The 18,232-nt window shown below is 52.9% G+C and overlaps 1 protein-coding gene across 3 annotated transcripts in view; it reads left to right on the forward strand.

Annotated features, from left to right (window-relative positions):
* HIC2 (HIC ZBTB transcriptional repressor 2) overlaps positions 1–18,232 on the forward strand; it is a 35,231-nt gene that overhangs the window by 9,227 nt on the left and 7,772 nt on the right. For all 3 annotated transcript variants that reach the window (XM_063623583.1, XM_063623584.1, XM_063623585.1), the window contains exon 2: positions 17,174–17,272. In XM_063623583.1, the coding sequence (XP_063479653.1) occupies positions 17,247–17,272 (26 nt within the window). In that variant the 5' untranslated portion in view covers positions 17,174–17,246. The remainder of the gene's footprint in view (positions 1–17,173; positions 17,273–18,232) is intronic.

Raw genomic sequence — 18,232 nt, forward strand, 5'->3', positions numbered from 1 at the left:
AGTTATGTGGATATGCTCTTTCTTTTAACATATTTACTCACCTATTTTCTACCCACAGCTGACCAAGGATAGCAAGCTGAGGAAAATGAAACTGAATAAGGGGGCTGGGCGTGGTGGCTCACGCCTGTAATCCCGGCACTTTGGGAGGCCGAGGTGGGCGGATCATGAGGTCAGGAGATCGAGACCATCCTGGCTAACATGGTGAAACCCCGTCTCTACTAAAAATACAAAAAGAAATTAGCCAGGTGTGGTGGCGGGCGCCTGTCGTCCCAGATACTCGGGAGGCTGAGGCAGGAGAATGGCGTGAAGCCGGGAGGCGGAGCTTGCAGTGAGCCGAGATCGTGCCACTGCACTCTAGCCTGGGCCACAGAGCGAGACTCCATCTCAGGAGAAAAAAAAAAAAAACTGAATAAGGGGGCACTGCTGTAGTACATGGTAACATCAAATACAGCAACAGCTCGGATGCAGTGGCTCACACCTGTAATCCCAGCAGTTTGGGAGGCTGAGGCTGCAGGATGGCTTGAGGCCAGGAGTTCGAGGTTGCAGTGAGCTATGGTTGTACCACTGCACTTCAGCCTGGGTGACAGAGCAGGACCCTGTCTCAGAAAAAAACCCCACAAAACAGTAATATAGAAGCCACATAAGCAGATGCTCTTTAGGAGCCCTGACTAATTTAAGAATGTAAGCAACACAATTTTAGAACCAGTGGCAAGGAGGGTGCTGGACATTTCCCTCTTCACCACGTGCCTCCTTATCTTTCACATGTTGTTTCACTCTATCTCTTCTCAGCATTGGCTGTGACCAGCATTTGCTCACCTAATGAATGTTTATGAGTGCCTGCTGCATGCCTGCTGCTGTGGCTGCCTGGGACACAGGATCTAACTTTGGGTACTGGTCTGTGGGGTGGTGGGGGTAGGCAGGAGGGAAGCAGCTTGGCAGCTGGTGCTGACATTGGGAGCGAGGGGACAACAGAGGCAGTTCTGGCTTCACAGAGGAGGGAGTCGTGTGGGGGCAGGCTCCTCCCAGAGCAGGGCACAGCCTGCAGGAGCTCTCAGGCGTGTCTGTGGAAGGGGCGAGGTGGGCTTGATGCCCCTGTGGGAAGTGCTTTGCATGCCAGGCCTGAGCGTGGACTTTATCCTAGGCATCAGGAATTTATTGAAAGCTTTATTTTATTTTATTTTATTTTTATTTTGAGATAGAGTTTCACTCTTGTTGCCCAGGCTGGAGTGCAATGGCGCGATCTTGGCTCACTGCAACTTCCGCCTCCCGGGTTCAAGTGATTCTCCTGCCTCAGCCTCCTGAGTAGCTGGGATTATAGGCATGCGCCACCATGCCCAGCTAATTTTGTATTTTTAATAGAGATGAGGTTTCTCCGTGTTGGTCAGTCTGGTTTCAAACTCTAGACATCAGATGATCTGCCCACCTGGGCCTCCCAAAGTGCTGGGATTACAGGCGTGAGCCACCATGCCTGGCCCATTGAAAGCTTTAAGCAAGGGAGTGGCTTGATGAGATGGGTGTTTGAGAAAGATAACTCAGGGTTATTGGACTCTGAATTGGAGGGTACAGGGACTAGGCGAGGGTTGGCTGGAGGGGTTGCAGGGGGGTGATTGTGTTCTAAATGCTGATATTTTCACTTAGAGTGGCTCTGATTCTGCCCTTCTTTCTCCTGTAGACCTTAGGAGGTTGCCTGGGATTTTTCCCTCCTGGACAACTTCTGTTGAGTGAAGCATACCTGCTACCCTAGGTGTGGAGGCCCCGGGTTCTTTTGCTTTGTATGATTAGGACAGGGTGATATTTTCTGGGTTATCTCTTGTGAGAACTGAGCCCTCCAAAGCCCTCATTTGTGCATTGTTGTCATAGCTGCCCAACTGTGTGGCCTTGCTGCGTTTGACGGCTGTGGACCAGGTGATCTCTCAGGTGGTGAAAGGGAGGTGCTCTGTGAGTGCACCTCAGCTTTAGCCTCTTGGCTCCTCCCTGGATTGGGATTTAGCTCTTCCCTGCACCAGGGAGGTCTCTTTCCTCTTTCTTTTTTTTTTTTTTTTTTTTCCATTTTTCTTTTTTTTTTTTTTATTATACTTTAGGGTTTTAGGGTACATGTGCACAATGTGCAGGTTTGTTACATATGTATCCATGTGCCATGTTGATTTCCTGCACCCATTAATTCGTCATTTAGCATTAGGTGTATCTCCTAATGCTGTCCCTCCCCCCTCCCCCCACCCCACAACAGTCCCCGGAGCGTGATGTTCCCCTTCCTGTGTCCATGAGTTCTCATTGTTCAATTCCCACCTATGAGTGAGAACATGCGGTGTTTGGTTTTTTGTCCTTGCGATAGTTTACTGAGAATGATGTTTTCCAGTTTCATCCATGTCCCTACAAAGGACACGAACTCATCATTTTTTATGGCTGCATAGTATTCCATGGTGTATATGTGCCACATTTTCTTAATCCAGTCTATCGTTGTTGGACATTTGGGTTGGTTCCAACTCTTTGCTATTGTGAATAGTGCCGCAATAAACATACGTGTGCATGTGTCTTTATAGCAGCATGATTTATAGTCCTTTGGGTATATACCCAGTAATGGGATGGCTGGGTCAAATGGTATTTCTAGTTCGAGATCCCTGAGGAATCGCCACACTGACTTCCACAATGGTTGAACTAGTTTACAGTCCCACCAACAGTGTAAAAGTGTTCCTATTTCTCCACATCCTCTCCAGCACCTGTTGTTTCCTGATTTTTTAATGATGGCCATTCTAACTGGTGTGAGATGGTATCTCACTGTGGTTTTGATTTGCATTTCTCTGATGGCCAGTGATGAGGAGCATTTCTTCATGTGTTTTTTGGCTGCATAAATGTCTTCTTTTGAGAAGTGTCTGTTCATGTCCTCTGCCCACTTTTTGATGGGGTTGTTTGTTTTTTTCTTGTAAATTTGTTTGAGTTCATTGTAGATTCTGGATATTAGCCCTTTGTCAGATGAGTAGGTTGCAAAAATTTTCTCCCATTGTGTAGGTTGCCTGTTCACTCTGATGATAGTTTCTTTTGCTGTGCAGAAGCTCTTTAGTTTAATGAGATCCCATTTGTCGATTTTGGCTTTTGTTGCCATTGCTTTTGGTGTTTTAGACATGAAGTCCTTGCCCACGCCTATGTCCTGAATGGTATTGCCTAGGTTTTCTTGTAGGATTTTAATGGTTTTAGGTCTAACATATAAGTCTTTAATCCATCTTGAATTAATTTTTGTATAAGGTGTAAGGAAGGGATCCAGTTGCAGCTTTCTACATATGGCTAGCCAGTTTTCCCAGCACCATTTATTAAATAGGGAATCGTTTCCCCATTTCTTGTTTTTGTCAGGTTTGTCAAAGATCAGATAGTTGTAGCTATGCGGCATCATTTCTGAGGGCTCTGTTCTGTTCCATTGATCTATGTCTCTGTTGTGGTACCAGTACCATGCTGTTTTGGTTACTGTAGCCTTGTAGTATAGTTTAAAGTCAGGTAGCGTGATGCCTCCAGCTTTGTTCTTTTGGCTTAGGATTGACTTGGCGATGCGGGCTCTTTTTTGGTTCCATATGAACTTTAAAGTAGTTTTTTCCAATTCTGTGAAGAAAGTCATTGGTAGCTTGATGGGGATGGCATTGAATCTATAAATTACCTTGGGCAGTATGGCCATTTTCACGATATTGATTCTTCCAACCCATGAGCATGGAATGTTCTTCCATTTGTTTGTATCCTCTTTTATTTCATTGAGCAGTGGTTTGTAGTTCTCCTCCTCTTTCTTTTTTATCTTTCTTTTCTCTCTTTCTCTTTCTGTCTCTCTCTTTCTCTTTCTTTTTCTTTTTTTCCATGAGACAGAGTCTTGCCGTGTTGCCTAGGCTGGTCTTGAACTCCTGGGCTCAAGTGATCCTCCTGCCTCAGCCTCCCAAAGTGCCCAGATTAAAGGCATGAACCACCACACCCGACTTTCCTTTCTTTTGAGACTTCTGCACAGAGTAGACTCAGCTTCCTTAGCAGACTTGGCCATTGAACTCTAAGAAGCTATTTACAAAGGTGTAAATAGGCTGGGCATGGTGGCTCACGCCTGTAATCCCAGCACTTTGGGAGGCCGAGGCAGGCGGATCACTTGAGGTCAGGAGTTCAAGACCAGCCTGGCCAAGATGGTGAAACCTCATCTCTACCACAAAAATTAGCTGGGTGTGGTGACGGGTGCCTGTAATCCCCAGCTACCCGGGAGGCTGAGGCAGGACAATAGCTTGAACCTGGGCAGCAGAGGTCGCAGTGAGCCGAGATTGTGCCACTGCACTCCAGCCTGGGCGACAGAAGAAGACTCAAAAAAAAAAAAAACCAAAGGTGAATTACACGTATATACGTGTGTGCACAAATCTTAAAGAATAGAGAGATAAGTAAGGGTAAACTCACTATTGGTTGAATCGTGGGTGTCCCAGTAAGCGAGACACCGTTGTTCCCTCGTGGCCACATAAGAAATAGCCTCCCAAGTTCCTGGGACACCCCATGCACTTCTCCCTGGCTTGTTCCCACTTTCCTCTAGAAGCCAACAGTCTTCTGAATTGTGGGTCAGCCATTCGCTGGGTTTTGTCAGTTTCCCACCTTTGTCTGGATCCTGAAACTGTGAATGATTTTGGCTCAGTTCGCTGGAAGCCAGGTGCTCTGCACTCTTGGGACACCAGGAGCAGCAGTTCCTGCGTTCCCATTCTCCATTTCAGTGTCCAAGGTGGCACCATCCACACATAATCACCTGTCCTGCTGGCAGTGAGCATTTGGGTGGGTTTCTGGGTTTTGTTTTTGCTGCCTTCTAAGTAGCCGACTTTTCACCCCCAACCTGTGCTTCTTGAGGCAGAGAAGTGCCAGTTTATTTTGTTTTCTGTCTGTAAATCCAATTTCTTAATGCACCACTGAGACTCAGTTTAGAAGTACAGTGAAACCTTGTGGACATTTTTCTCCCCGAGTCTGAATGGATCCCTCTCTGATTCTTTGAGTTTTTGGGCACTTCTCTCCTAGACACTTTCTTTTTTTTTTTTTTTTGAGACGGAGTCTCGCTCTGTCGCCCAGGCTGGAGTGCAGTGGCGCAATCTTGGCTCACTGCAAGCTCCGCCTCCCGGGTTCACGCCATTCTCCTGCCTCAGCCTCTCCCCGTAGCTGGGACTACAGGCGCCCGCCACCACGCCCTGCTAATTTTTTTGTATTTTTAGTAGAGACAGGGTTTCACCGTGGTCTCGATCTCCTGACCTCGTGATCCGCCCACCTCGGCCTCCCAAAGTGCTGGGATTACAAGCGTGAGCCACCGCGCCTGGCCCTCTCCTAGACACTTTCAAGTTACCTACTGGACAGGAGAGACCTCTTCTCTATAAAGTATCACACTTGGAGGCTTTTCAGGCACAGGACCATAGATTGTAATATTTTCCATAGCAGTTGCCCAATTTTATCTGTAAAAATTGCTTTTTAAGGCCTGGCACAGTGGCTCACACCTGTAATCCCAACATTTTGGAAGGCTGAGGCAGGAGGATCACTTGAGCCCAGGAGTTTGAGACCAGCCTGGAAAACATAGTGAGACCTCATCTCTACAAACATTTTAAAAATTGGCTGGGCATTGTGGCATGCACCTTTAGTTCCAGCTACTCAAAAGGCTGAGGTGGGAGGATCCCTTGAGCCCAGAAATTAGAGCTATGATTGCACCACTGCACTCCAGCCTGGGCCACAGAGCAAGACCCTGTCTCCAATCACAAAACTTCCAATGGATGCTGAATGTATAACTTTTTTTTTTTTTTTCTTATTTGGAGTAAAATAACTTGATCCTTGATCTTTGGCTGTAGCTCCTGAGCCATTTTAGGCACTGAGGGGTTTGTGTGTTGATTACATATGAAGGAGCAAGTGGGCTGTTTCCTTCTCCCAGCGGCTTCCTTTGACCCCAAATCCCTGAGAGCCTCGCCCATTTTCTTCTTGGCTTCTTCCCTTTGATATGCCCAGCCGGCTCCTGCCCTACCTGGCTGCCACCAGAACCTGCTGGAGGCGGTTGCTGGGAATTATTTGGTGTCCTGTTTGAACCTCGCTTGCCGTGCTCCCAGATTTCCTGTTTCTCCTGGGCTTGCCTTTCAGGATTTGCAGAACCCCTTCTCCTTTAGAAGTGTCAACTGGGGCTGGGTGTGGTGGCTCTCGCCTATAATCCCAGCACTTTGGGAGGCTGAGGCGGGCGGATCACCTGAGGTCGGGAGTTCTAGGCCAGCCTGACCAACATGGAGAAACCATGTCTCTACTAAAAATACAAAATTTAGCCAGGTATGGTGGTGCACACTTATAATCCCAGCTACTCGAGAGGCTGAGGCAGGACAATCGCTTGAACCCGGGAGGTGGAGGTTGCGGTGAGCCGAGATTGCGCCATTGCACTCTAGCCTGGGCAACAAGAGGAAAACTGTCTCAAAAAAAAAAAAAAAAAAAAAAAAGTCTGTTGGACCTTAGGACAACTTAAAAACGTTATCAGGTTTTTATCTTTTAGATAGCAGACATGAGTCTGCTTTTAATAAGGATTTACAGTAGTCTGTTTCCTGTGGGCTCCTGGCTGGCTTGTGTGAGCTCCCTCCTCTAGGATGGGCACTGCATCGTGGACATTGCCGCGTTGCCCGCTGTCCCGCCAATATTCTGCCTCCTGTGTTGTTGTTATTGGTTGGGGGTCTAGGAGAGGTTGCTGCCTGGACTGAGTCTACTTGCTGATCAGGATGAAGTTGATCTCTGCTTCCCTTCTGAAGGTTTCTGTGCACTGTATTGAATTCAAGGACATCCTACGTAAGAAGTGTGCACAGCTCCCGAGAGTTCTTCACAAATGATTATGCCCTTGTAACTAGCATCCAGAGTGAGAAACACAACCCTGGAAGCCCTTCATGTATCCTGAAGCTTTTAGTCACTCTCAACCCCCACCCATAAGATTAGTGCTGCCTACTTTTGAATGTATGCAAATGGAACTGTAATAGTTTTTTTGGCTCTGGCATCTTTGCTCAAAAGTATATTTGAGAGATTCATCTGTGTTGTTTGTAAGTCAAACCGTGTGAAATTATCAGCAGTCAGCTGTTTTTTTTACCCCTAAAAGGTAAATTCATACAGTTCAACCTAAACGTTCTGTCCTGTTCACTGCTGGATCATAGTCTTTTATACCTGCAGCTGTCCCTTCTCAGGGTGGGCATAGGAGTCGTTTTCCACTGTTGGGCCTTCATGACCGTGCCTGCCTGTTTGGTGCGCATACGTGTGCATTCTTGTTGGCGTATACCTTGGGTGAGTTTTTGGGCCCACAGCTAGCTAGCTTGTTTGCTTTATTTATTTATTTATTTATTTTATTTTATTTTTTTTTTTTTTGAGACGGAGTCTCACTCTTTTCACCCAGGCTGGAGTGCAGTGGCGCGATCTCGGCTCACTGCAGGCTCTGCCCCCCGGGGTTCACGCCATTCTTCTGCCTCAGCCTCCCTCGTAGCTGGGACTACAGGCACCCGCCACCTCGCCCAGCTAATTTTTTGTATTTTTAGTAGAGACGGGGTTTCACCGTGTTAGCCAGGATGGTCTCGATCTCCTGACCTTGTGATCCGCCCGCCTCGGCCTCCCAAAGTGCTGGGATTACAGGCGTGAGCCACCGCGCCCGGCCTTATTTATTTAGAGATGAAGTTGGCTCTTGTCCCCCAGGCTGGAGTGCAGTGGTGCAATCTCAGCTCACTGCAACCTCCACCTCCTGGGTTCAAGTGATTCTCCTGCCTCAGCCTCCCAAATAGCTGAGATTACAGGAGCCTGACACCACGCACGACTGATTTTTGTATTTTTAGTGGAGACGGGGTTTCACCATGTTTACCAGGCTGGTCTCAAACCCCTGGCCTCAGGAGATCCACCCACCTTGCCCTCCCAAAGTGCTGAGATTACAGGCATGAGCCACCACCCCCGGCCTTGGGCCCACAGTTTTAGATTGTGCCATCCAAGGGTTTTCTAAACCATGTGAGTTTTCTGGCCAGATGCGGTGGCTCATGCCTGTAATCTCAGTACTTTGGGAGGCTGAGGTGGACAGATGACTTGAGACCAACCTGGCCAACATGGTGAAACCCCATCTCTACGAAAAATACAAAAATTACAAAAATTATCTGCGGGTGGTGGCGCACTGCACTCCTGTAATGCCAGCTACTCGGGAGGCTGAGGCAGGAGAACTGCTTGAACCTGGGAGGCTGAGGCAGGAGAATTGCTTGAACCTGGGAGGCGAAGGTTGCAGTGAGCCTAGATCTTGCCACTGCACTCCAGCCTGGGTGACACAGCAAGACTCTCTAAAAAATAAAAAATTATAAAGCATGTGAGACTTCTGGTTGCCTTATTGCCTGGCCAACATTTGCTGTTACCTTTTTCCTGATGAGCTTTAACGTTCTTATTCTTTCTGGAACAGTCCTGGTCTTGTTTAAAAACATCCCCATTTCCCTTTCATCCCTGGGAGATACTCTTTTAGTCTTTGTTTGGCTAATCAAAATCCCATCTTTAGTATCTATTGTTGAATTTTTGTGTTTTTGTTTTTTCTGATTCCCTTTCAGCATGTCATCTCAGTCTTGTCCCAGCCCAGGGGGTCAGGCGGTGTTGTGTACAGACGGTGCAGTGGCTCCTTAATGCCGGTTGCCTCGGAGCCTTTGCCAGGCCTGGAGAACTGCATAGGTCCAGGACTGCCCGTAGTTCTTCCTGCTCTTCGATCATTGAAATGTTTTCTTTTATGAAGTAATGATAGTAGAAGATGATAGGGTTTCTGTTTCTAATTCTAGTCTTTACTTGGCATTAAGAAATTGTTAGCTGCTAGGGTTGATTTTGAAATTGTGAAGTTGGAGAGTCTCTCCTGGAGCCGTGGGTTGGATGGCTGCAGCTCTGTGACTCAGCTGTGCTGGGTGCCTCCCTTTGGGGCTTGGTTACCTCCTTTTAAGGTGTCCCTGGGGTGAGAGAGATGATCATGATAGTCCCTTCCACCTGGGCGGCCCAGGCTTTCCTTGCCCATTCAGTGCCTTGCATGTAGAATTTCCACCTATTGTCTGCTGTGCTGCCACTGCTTGTCCTCCCTCCCTGCCACACAGAGCTGTGTTCTCTGCCTGCCACTCACGCCTGCTTCTTTGATCAGGGTTTGTGGAACCCTCCGGCGTGGTCACCATTCTGGTACTTGTGGTAACACACTCAGCCTTGGTGTGGCACGTTCTAGATCTACCGTTTGTATTCACCAGCCTGTGAGCTTGTGTACATGGGACATGTATCTTCGTTTTGGGGGCTTTCTCCTTCCACTTGATGCCCATCCCTTGAGCGTTTACTCCTTGTGGAGCACTTGGCTTTCAGGCTGTAGAGAGCTTTCCAATCAGTGGTGTCCAGGTAAAAACAAAAGAAGGAAAAAAACTTCTAACCTAGCTTCTCAGACTTGACTGTGCGTTTGAGCCCCCAGGGTTCTGTTGGTTAGGGCTGGATGGAGTCTGAGCATCTGTATTTCTAACAAGATCCCTGGTGGTGCTGCTGCTGTTTCTTGGGTCATGGCCAGTGAGCAAGAAGAGCAGGGAAGTGGGCTGGAGAGGACTGCAGAAACCAGCACAGGGCCCGTTTTGCCTCCTGACATACATGCCTGCCAGATTCCTGCTTTTTCCTCACCTACCAGGAACAGCAGCAGCACATCCTCTGGTGGTCTTGCATGGGCTCCTGCTCTGTGGCTGCCAGCGAGCCTTTTACCCCATGCTCAGGCCCCTCTTGGGAGGCAGGGTGGTGTTGGGATGGAGTTTGGAGGTGAGCACAGCATTCGTAGTCACTATCACAACCTTAAATTGTTATTCTGCTGCTTTTTTTTTGAGACAGAGTCTCACTCTGTCACCCAGGCTGGAGTGCAGTGGCGCGATCTCGGCTCACTGCAAGCTCCGCCTCCCAGGCTCAAGCAATTTTGCCTCAGCCTCCGGAGTAGCGGGACTACAGGCGCCCGCCACCACACTCAGCTAATTTTTTGTATTTTTAGTAGAGACGGGGTTTCACAGCGTTAGCCAGGATGGTCTTGATCTCCTGAACTCATGATCCACCCACGTCAGCCTCCCAGAGTGCTGGGATTATAGACCGCACCTGGCCATTATTCTGCTTCTTAAAGTAATGTTCCCCTGCCTCTCTCCAGTATCCTGTCTCAGAACTCTCAGCCAGACTGTGCCAGGCCTGGGGCCCTCCTTGGTGCCAGCACTAGCAGGGGAAATCAGCTGCAGGTCTCCAAGGTCTTTCTGGTCTCATTCCTTGCTGGCTCCAAACCCGGAAGTGATGAGGAGAGGGAGGGGACTGAGGCTGTACCTTCTGGGGAAGCACAGTTTGGAGGCACCTTCAGTCCAGCTCTCCTCTCAGCAGCCCATTCTAGCCTTTTCCTTGTGCTGGGGTGTTAGCCTGGGCTTCCTCACCTCTCAGAAGGGACAATACACATGGGCGGATGGCTCGGACCATGCAGGGCTTGGCCCTGCTGTGGGCAGTACGAGGTCGTCAGTAGGACCCATGGGCATTTCAGGACGGGCTTGGGAAAGTCACTGGGCTGGGGTGGATGCTACCTCCCTCACTCTAGGCCACAGGGCTGGCCTGAGGAGCAGAGAAGGAGGAGGCCAGCCTCAGGTCCCAGTCGCTGCATCACCGATGTGTTGAGTGGAACCCGAGTGTTTATTTTGTAGAAGCTGCGTTGGAGAGAGCTGGGCTCCTGGCATTTGTGGAGCCTGTTGCTTTCCAGGAGGATGGTCTGGGAGGACAGCCAGGAGCTGCTGGCTGGCATCCAGGTCTGGGCTGAATTACATGGCTGGGCTTGCCCAGAGCAGTGAGCCCCACCCACCACCAGCCCATGCCTGGAGGGACAGGGAAGGAGGTCATGGAGTGTGGGGGTGTTCCTAGAGGAGCAGCAAGCACAGCCTGGGCCTCCAAAGCAGGCTGCATGGGGGCCCCCACCTTGTCACTTCTGGTGGAGGAGCTGGGCAGACCCCATGCCCTCACAATGAGTTTGGGAGAATACACCCAGGTGAGGCCCTGCTGTGGATAGGCAGGCGGTACTGGGGGTTGGGGGAGTGAGGGTGGAGGTGCAGACTGGAGTCCCTTCTCCTGGCACACCAGTGCATGGAGGGCGGTGCCTCCTGTAGCTCCCCCAAGCAGCTTGGCAGTTGGAAGCCCTGTGTGAGTGGCATCCCTGGCCCTGCCTGCATTAGGGTGGGGTCATCAGACTACAACTTGGGAGTCAGGCTTTAGGTCCTCACTCTGCTACCTACATGCTGTTGTGACCCTGGGCAAGTTGCTTAACCCCCAAGAACCTTTAATTTCTTATCTGAAACTGCAGAGATAACGCCCCGCTCACTGGGCCTGTGGGAAGATTGAGGAGATCAGACCTGCCCACACGTAGGCTGCCATCTCATACAGGGCTGTGGCGGTGGACGAGGTGCAGCCTTGGCCCCTTGGAGCTATCTCTTGTCTACCAAGGCTTCCTCAGGGAGGACTCCAGGCCATGGGGATAGGATGAACAAAGTCCTGGGCTTGTGACTGTGCAGGGCTGGTTGGTGTGTCCAGGGGCTGGGCCTTGGGGCACTTCTGGATCCTGGCTGCCTCCTGCCTGGCTGCCTTGTGCCCTCCAGGCAGTCTCTCCCATGGCTTAGGGGCTCCTGGGAAGAGGCTGAGCTCACACAGGGCCACCCATTGCAGCTGCATCTGTCCTGGCCACACCTGAAGTATGAGGTGACTATAGTTGGGGGTTGGTCTGGAACCAGGGCAGATGCTGACCTTAGACTTAAGTTTCGGAGCAGTGGCAGCAAGTCTGGGGCTCTCTCTGACCCTGGTCGGATGTACTTAGACCTCTGGGATGTGGAAGTTGCCTGGTGGCCCTGCCCTGCCCAGCATAGCTTCTCAGCCTGGCATGCGTGTCCCTCCCACCTGACAGCGGAGCTCGGGCGGGCTGTGGGCGGCTCTGCTCACTCTCAGCTGTCTTGGCGTCAGCTGGAGGGTTCTCATTTCACTGTTACTTTTGTTTAGGCCGGGAGGTGGTTAAGGTGCTGCTCCTTGGGGGTGGGCTGGGGGGAGCTTCTCCTGAGTCCTCCAGCATAGCTCCAGTCCTCCAGCATAGCTCCAGGCCTCCTGCAGGAAGACCCTTTCTTGGTAGTAAGGGATGGCTTCCAGGGAGGAAGGTGGATGAGAAGGATCCTAGGAGGGCTAGGCAGGGTGGCCTGCTTGGGGTGGCGCCCTTTCCTGGTCTTCACCCTTCTCCCCAGGCCTCCCTCCTGGCTGGGCGTGAGCCAGAAGTTTCAGTCTGAAGGCAGGGGTATCATGTGGCTGAGACCACACCCTGAGTTTGACCCCCACCTGTGGGCCTGGACGTGGGCGTGAGATGTGTTCCTGTCTCCCAGAGGCAGGGCCTCCAGAAGGAGCCATGTGGAGGCCCAGCACCTGGAGCAGTTCTGAATGCCTGGCTTCTTGGAGGCCAAGGCTCTAGGCAAGGTGGGTGTCCAGGCTGGGTTGGGGCAGTGCCTCTCAGAATAGGGGCTGGAGTTCTCTGCTTTCTGCCTCAGCAGGGATCACTTTGATCTGAAAACCTCCTCTCTCCTGGCCTTTGAAAGATGCTGACCAGAGCACATTCTCCTGCTCTTTGCTGGGTGCTTAGAGGAAAGGCCTTGAGGTGACCCTGTTCTAGCCTCCCCACGGGCCCCTGCAGCCACGTGGACTGACCAGAGGCTCCACACTCAGGCAGGTGTGGCCTGACCTCGCATGGGATCATGGGCTAGTGGGTCCCCCAATAGGGGGCTGCTTTGAGTGTCAGGAGGCAGCGAGGGGTGCACAGTGCCCTGGCCTCTGCCATCCCCGTTGGCTATTTGGCTGGTCTGTGTTTGGTGAGAGAGTAGAGGGATCCAGAGTGCAGGGTGGTCTTGGCCTGGGGCTTTTGACTGCCCTCTGGAGATGCACTGAGGGCCACCCAGCTGGGGAGCAGCTGGGAGGGATAGGAACCTGTTCCCACCGTGGTGTCTTTGCCCTTCCAAGCTGCTTCCCCGTCGCCCTTGGTCTCTGTGCCAGTTGGAAAATTGAGGCAGAACCAATACCCCTGGGTGATCTGGAAATCATTAGTGGGAAGGGGTGCCTGTGCCCAAGGCTGCAGATGACATGTCCCTCCACACTTTGAGCCCCAGGTTTTCCTACCTTGTGGGGAGGTGAGAGGTCGGGGTGAGTGCTGGGTTTGAGGCTCAGCTGTGCTGTGTGAAGATTGAGAGGGGCCCACCTCATCACATGGACAGAACACACAGGCTCCTGGGTGGCCCTGAGGGTCCAGTGACATAGCACATGGTCGGGCATACAACAGTGCCCAGAAAAAGCCGGTGGTGTTTCCAGGATATCGTGCTGAGCTTCTGAGATGAGAATGACCTGTGAAAGCCTCTGTGTGGAGGTTTCATTGGAAGTAAAGTTTACATGCAATTAAGGGCCTAAAATTGTATTTTCATTTACCTTAACCCAGACTCCCAGCAAGATAGAGAGCTGCCCTCACCCCAAAGAGTTCCTCATGCCCCATCCTGGATAGGCCTGTCAGGGCCAAGCAGTGGGCACTTGTCCCTCGCCCCATCCTGGACAGTCATCACCTGTCCCTCACAGCCTGTTCTGCTCTGGTTTTTACCCTCAGTCCGTTTTGCCTATTCTAGAACTTGATGTAAATGGAGTCATGCAGTCTGTACTCTCACAAAAGGCTTCTTCCACTCAGTGCCACGACTGTGAGGTTCATCCATGTCTCTGCATCATTTCTGCCCTTTGTATTTTTAGGGTTTTAAAAGTAATACTTTTGGCCGGGCGCAGTGGCTCAAGCCTGTAATCCCAGCACTTTGGGAGGCTGAGGCGGGCGGATCACGAGGGTCAGGAGATCGAGACCATCCTGGCTAACACAGTGAAACCCTGTCTCTACTAAAAAAATACAAAAAAATTAACTGGGCATGGTGGCGGGCGCCTGTAGTCCCAGCCACTCGGGAGGCTGAGGCAGGAGAATGGCGTGAACCCGGGAGGCGGAGCTTTCAGTGAGCCAAGATCATGCCACTGCATTCCAGCCTGGGTGACAGAGCAAGATTCCGCCGTCTCAAAAAAAAAAAAAAAAGTAATACTTTTGGCTGGGCACGGTGGTTCACACCTATAATCCCAGCATTTTGGGAGGCTGAGGCAGGCGGATCACAAGGTCAGGAGATCGAGACCATCCTGGCTAACGTGGTGAAACCCCGTCTCTACTAAAAATACAAAAAAATTAGCTGGGCGTGGTGGCGGGCGCCTGTAGTCCCAGCTACTCGGGAGACTGAGGCAGGAGAATGGCGTGAACCTGGGAGGCGGAGCTTGCAGTGAGCCGAGATCGCCATGGCACTCCAGCCTGGGGGACAGAATGAGACTCCATCAAAAAAAAAAAAAAGTAATACTTTTTAAAATGTTGAATATTACAGAAATGAACATAACATATAGATACTATGGTTTTTCTATAATCCCACTCCCAGAGATAATCTTATTTAGCAGTTGGGTATGTGTGTCCCCAAGGTTTTTCTTGCCACAGAATGGACTTCCTGGGCCGGGTAGGCTCTGACTGGGCCTTGCCAAGCAGCTGCCTTACTGTAAGTTCCTTGAGGGCGAACAGAGCAGGGGCGGGGCTGCTGTGGCTGGCCCAGTTCTACAGAGCTTGGGCATGTGCCACCATTGGCTTGAGAGGCTGTAGTATCTCAGTGCTGTTCCAGCCCCCTAGCACCTGCCTGGGCCCTGGGGACATGGCTTTCTGGCTTTTTTGTGGCAGGGACTGGGAGGGGAAGGAAAGGAGAGCAGTTGCGTGTTGGCTGTTCCGTAAACAGGGCCGTGTGTCTGCTCTAACAGACGGCCTGGGAAGGTAACCCCGAGGCTTTGTGTTCCTTCCTGCAGACCTTCAGGGTTCCGCAGAGAGAACTGGCCCTCCCTCCAGCTGCTGGGGCTCTTGCCCTTCCCAGCTGGGGCCAGTCCACCTACAGGGGGAATCCTGGAGCTGAGGGATCCTAACTGGGGAGATAGTTTCTGTGCTACCCTTCTTGCCTCTCCCCTGGACCCCTGAAGGCTCTGTCCCAGGGAGGGGACGGGTCACAGCCTTAGGCGAATGCCCAGCTGGCCCCGATAGCCCAGGCCTGCTGCTCCACTGCTTCAGATCCTGGGCGTCCTGGGAGCCAGCGTTCTGGGTGGGCAGTAGGCCAGGTCTGGGCGTGCTAGTCTTGGGGCTGATAGGCATGCTGCCCGGGCCTGCTGCCAGGGGCTGCTGGGTGCTAGGTGGCATCCTCATCGTAGCCTGCAGTCAGCTGCTTCCAGGGCTGGGCACCAGGATCCAGGCTAGCACCCAGAGCTGTGTTTCTAGTTACCTGGTACTCCCCAGGCGGAGCCCTCCAGGATAGACGCTTGCTGTTTCATGTCCAGCGGTGAACGGGTAGGGCAGAGCTCTGTGGCTGAGAAGGAAAGAATAGTGCTTAGTAGGGGTTTTGCTGCAGGATGGCATGTGCCACCCCCCCACCCCGCCATGGGGTGAGGCTGCATTGCTGCTTGCAGACACAGTGTTGGCCTAGACGTGGCCCAGACTCGGCCCAGCTGGTGTGGATGGCAGGCATGGTGGCATTGTGCTTGCTGTGAACTTTCTGCAGGTGGCTCTGACACTCCCTACCTCAAGTGGAGGGTTCAGGGAGGAGCCCTGCCCTGTTCTATGTCACAGCTGACCCAGCCTGGGGCCATCCTTCCTTGGTGGGGAGACCTAGTCCTAGCCTTGGGCTTGTGAAGTGCCTGTCAGGGCTAGGCAGTGGGCACTGATGGAGGGTGTTCCCACCCCAACGGCACTCAGGTGCCCCCCCAGTCCTATTCTGCCACCCACTCCCTGCGTGGCATCCAGTAGCTGGCCTGGCCTCTGGCAAGGTCAGGTGACCCCTGGCTGCAGAGTTTGGCGTGCGCTCTACCCAACAGGGCTCTGGTTGACTGGGTCCTGAGGGGCAGTGGTTGGAGAGCAGGTGAAGTGGCACAGAGCTGGATGGTAGTATCTGATTGTCTCCAGTGTGCCACCGAGACCCTCTGTCCAGTTTTTCGACTGCTCCCGCCAGTGTTTCAGTGGCCCCTGCCCTACTGGCCTCATCCCAGCGTTAGCCCACTGGGCCCAACCCTTGCTAACTGTGGACGCCCTTGGGCTTCCTGCCAACAGAGCTGGTTCTGCTGGCCTCTGGGCCTTTGGTGGGGTCCTGGACCAGCCATGCACCCCTCCCCTCACACCCCCCACCCAGAGGGGAGCTGCACTAGGGGCTGGAGAGACAGCTGGCTGGCTGCAGCCTAGGCCTCCCAGCCCTGGGCCGGCACCCCGGGTCTGGTCACATTCCTGAGGGACCTGCTGAGCCTCCCTGGCCCTGGGGGTGGAGTGGGGGAAGGGGAAACGAGGACGGGCCGCTGCATGCCCCCTCCCCGACCCCGGCTCTATTCTGTGGGGGCCCAGACTGGCAGGTGGGGGGTGCAAAGACCCACCACCTCAGGATCCCACCTCCCGCAGGACCCAGAGCTCTGGGGGTGGGAGGGAACCCATCGTTTCCTGGAGGCAGCTGCCCAAGGCTTTGGTGGGCCAGTATTGAAAGCCTAGGCCTGCAGCTTGGGCGAGCCCTTAGGCAGTGAAACCGCTGGAGAGGGAAGGCCATGTGGTCAGGCCAGGCGGGCTAGGGGGCTGGGCCCTCTGGGCAGGGAGGGGGTGAGAGCAGATCAGGAAGGGAAGGAACAGGGGAGCCAGAAGCGGTTGAGACTGGTTCTTATAAATAGCCCTTGCACAAGTGGCTCCAATTTTGACCTTTTGTTATGTAAATGTGGCCAGCCTGGGAAGGGCCCTGCCCAGGCCTCCTGCTACCACACCCGCAGGCCAAGAATTGTGTGTTTGCCACCAGCGCCTCCTGGCCTAGGTGGCCCCTGGGTGTCCTTAATCTCCTGTATGTGTTAGAGGGGCAGGTATTGCACCCACCGAACTCCCTAGACCTGTTCCCTGGTCCTTACTCTTCCTGGCTGTCAGATCCAGCTACCAGGCTCTGTGGCCACAGTCTCCTGCTGGGCTGCCCCTGGTGCCCCAGCCAGAGACCTCCAGGTGCTTCCCTTCATCACCCTTCCCTCCCTTCTTCGCTGATGGCTGTCTGGGTGACTGTGTTCGTCTTCTCTTCCCCAGGTGACCAGGCATTGATGCACCCCCAGGAAGGCCACGCTCTCAGGAGGCCCCCCCCCGGCTGGCTGCTGCTCACATGGTGTCTGGGCCCTTGGCACTCCGGTGAGGTGCAGGGGAGGGAGGACCGCCACTGGCCCCTTTCCCCAGAGTTTCTGGGTGGCGCACAGCCCCACAGCTCGGCCTCTATCTCTGTCTGACCCGTGGTCCTTTGTGTGCACATAGCACTGGGCAGTGTGGAGGGAGCCTGGAGGCCACTGCCCTCTTCTAGTCCCCTTGCCAGTCTCGGGGTACCAGGTGTCTGGGCGCTGGCAGAGCCGGCACTGATGTTTTCTAGGGGCTTAGGTTACTGGGGCCCAGTGTGGAAGCCACACCTTGGGGGCTCTTTGTCCCTGCCTGGTGGATTGAGGGGGCAGGGAGTGGAGGATGATTGGTTCATGAAGTCTCCAGCCCATGAGCACCCTCCTGAGCTGTTGTGGGCTGGGATGCTAGGCAGAGAGCCCCTGGTGGGTGCTTGCTGCCTCTTGCTGTTAGGCTCTGAGTGCCAGCGGTGTTCCAGGCTGTGTTGCACCCTTGTGTGTTCACATTGAGCTCCGGCACCTTCAGGGGCCTGTGAATGTTAGGGTTTTCCTTTGTCTTTGCAAACAGGGGTAGGCATGGGGCTGGGGAGAGTTTCTGTCATGAGAAGTTTGGGTAGGGTGGGACCCTTTCCAGGCCTCTGCTCTGGGAGGCAGGGCTGGACACTCTGGGAGGGGCAGTAGATCCCAGAGGGCGGCGGGCTCAGAGTAGTTCAGCTGCTGAGAGAGTGGACCCTGAACTGCGAGGCTCAGCTGCCTGTGGGCCCCCCTGCTCGGTTGTCCGTCAGCCATGAGGCAAGTTCATGTTTCCACTGGCCCCCTGCCCTGTGGAAGCCTGTGAGCCTATCTGGGGCACAGGTTGCCACCTGGACACCGGCATGCCTTCCCCAGCACCCTCCTTCTGAGCCATTCTCTGAGGGACTCTGGTAGGGGTGAGAGGATGGAGCTGGGAGTACGGCGTTTTTCACTGGGGAGTTGGGCTTAGGGC

Source organism: Symphalangus syndactylus, chromosome 18 (assembly GCF_028878055.3).
Source record: "Symphalangus syndactylus isolate Jambi chromosome 18, NHGRI_mSymSyn1-v2.1_pri, whole genome shotgun sequence".
Taxonomy (NCBI): domain Eukaryota; kingdom Metazoa; phylum Chordata; class Mammalia; order Primates; family Hylobatidae; genus Symphalangus; species Symphalangus syndactylus.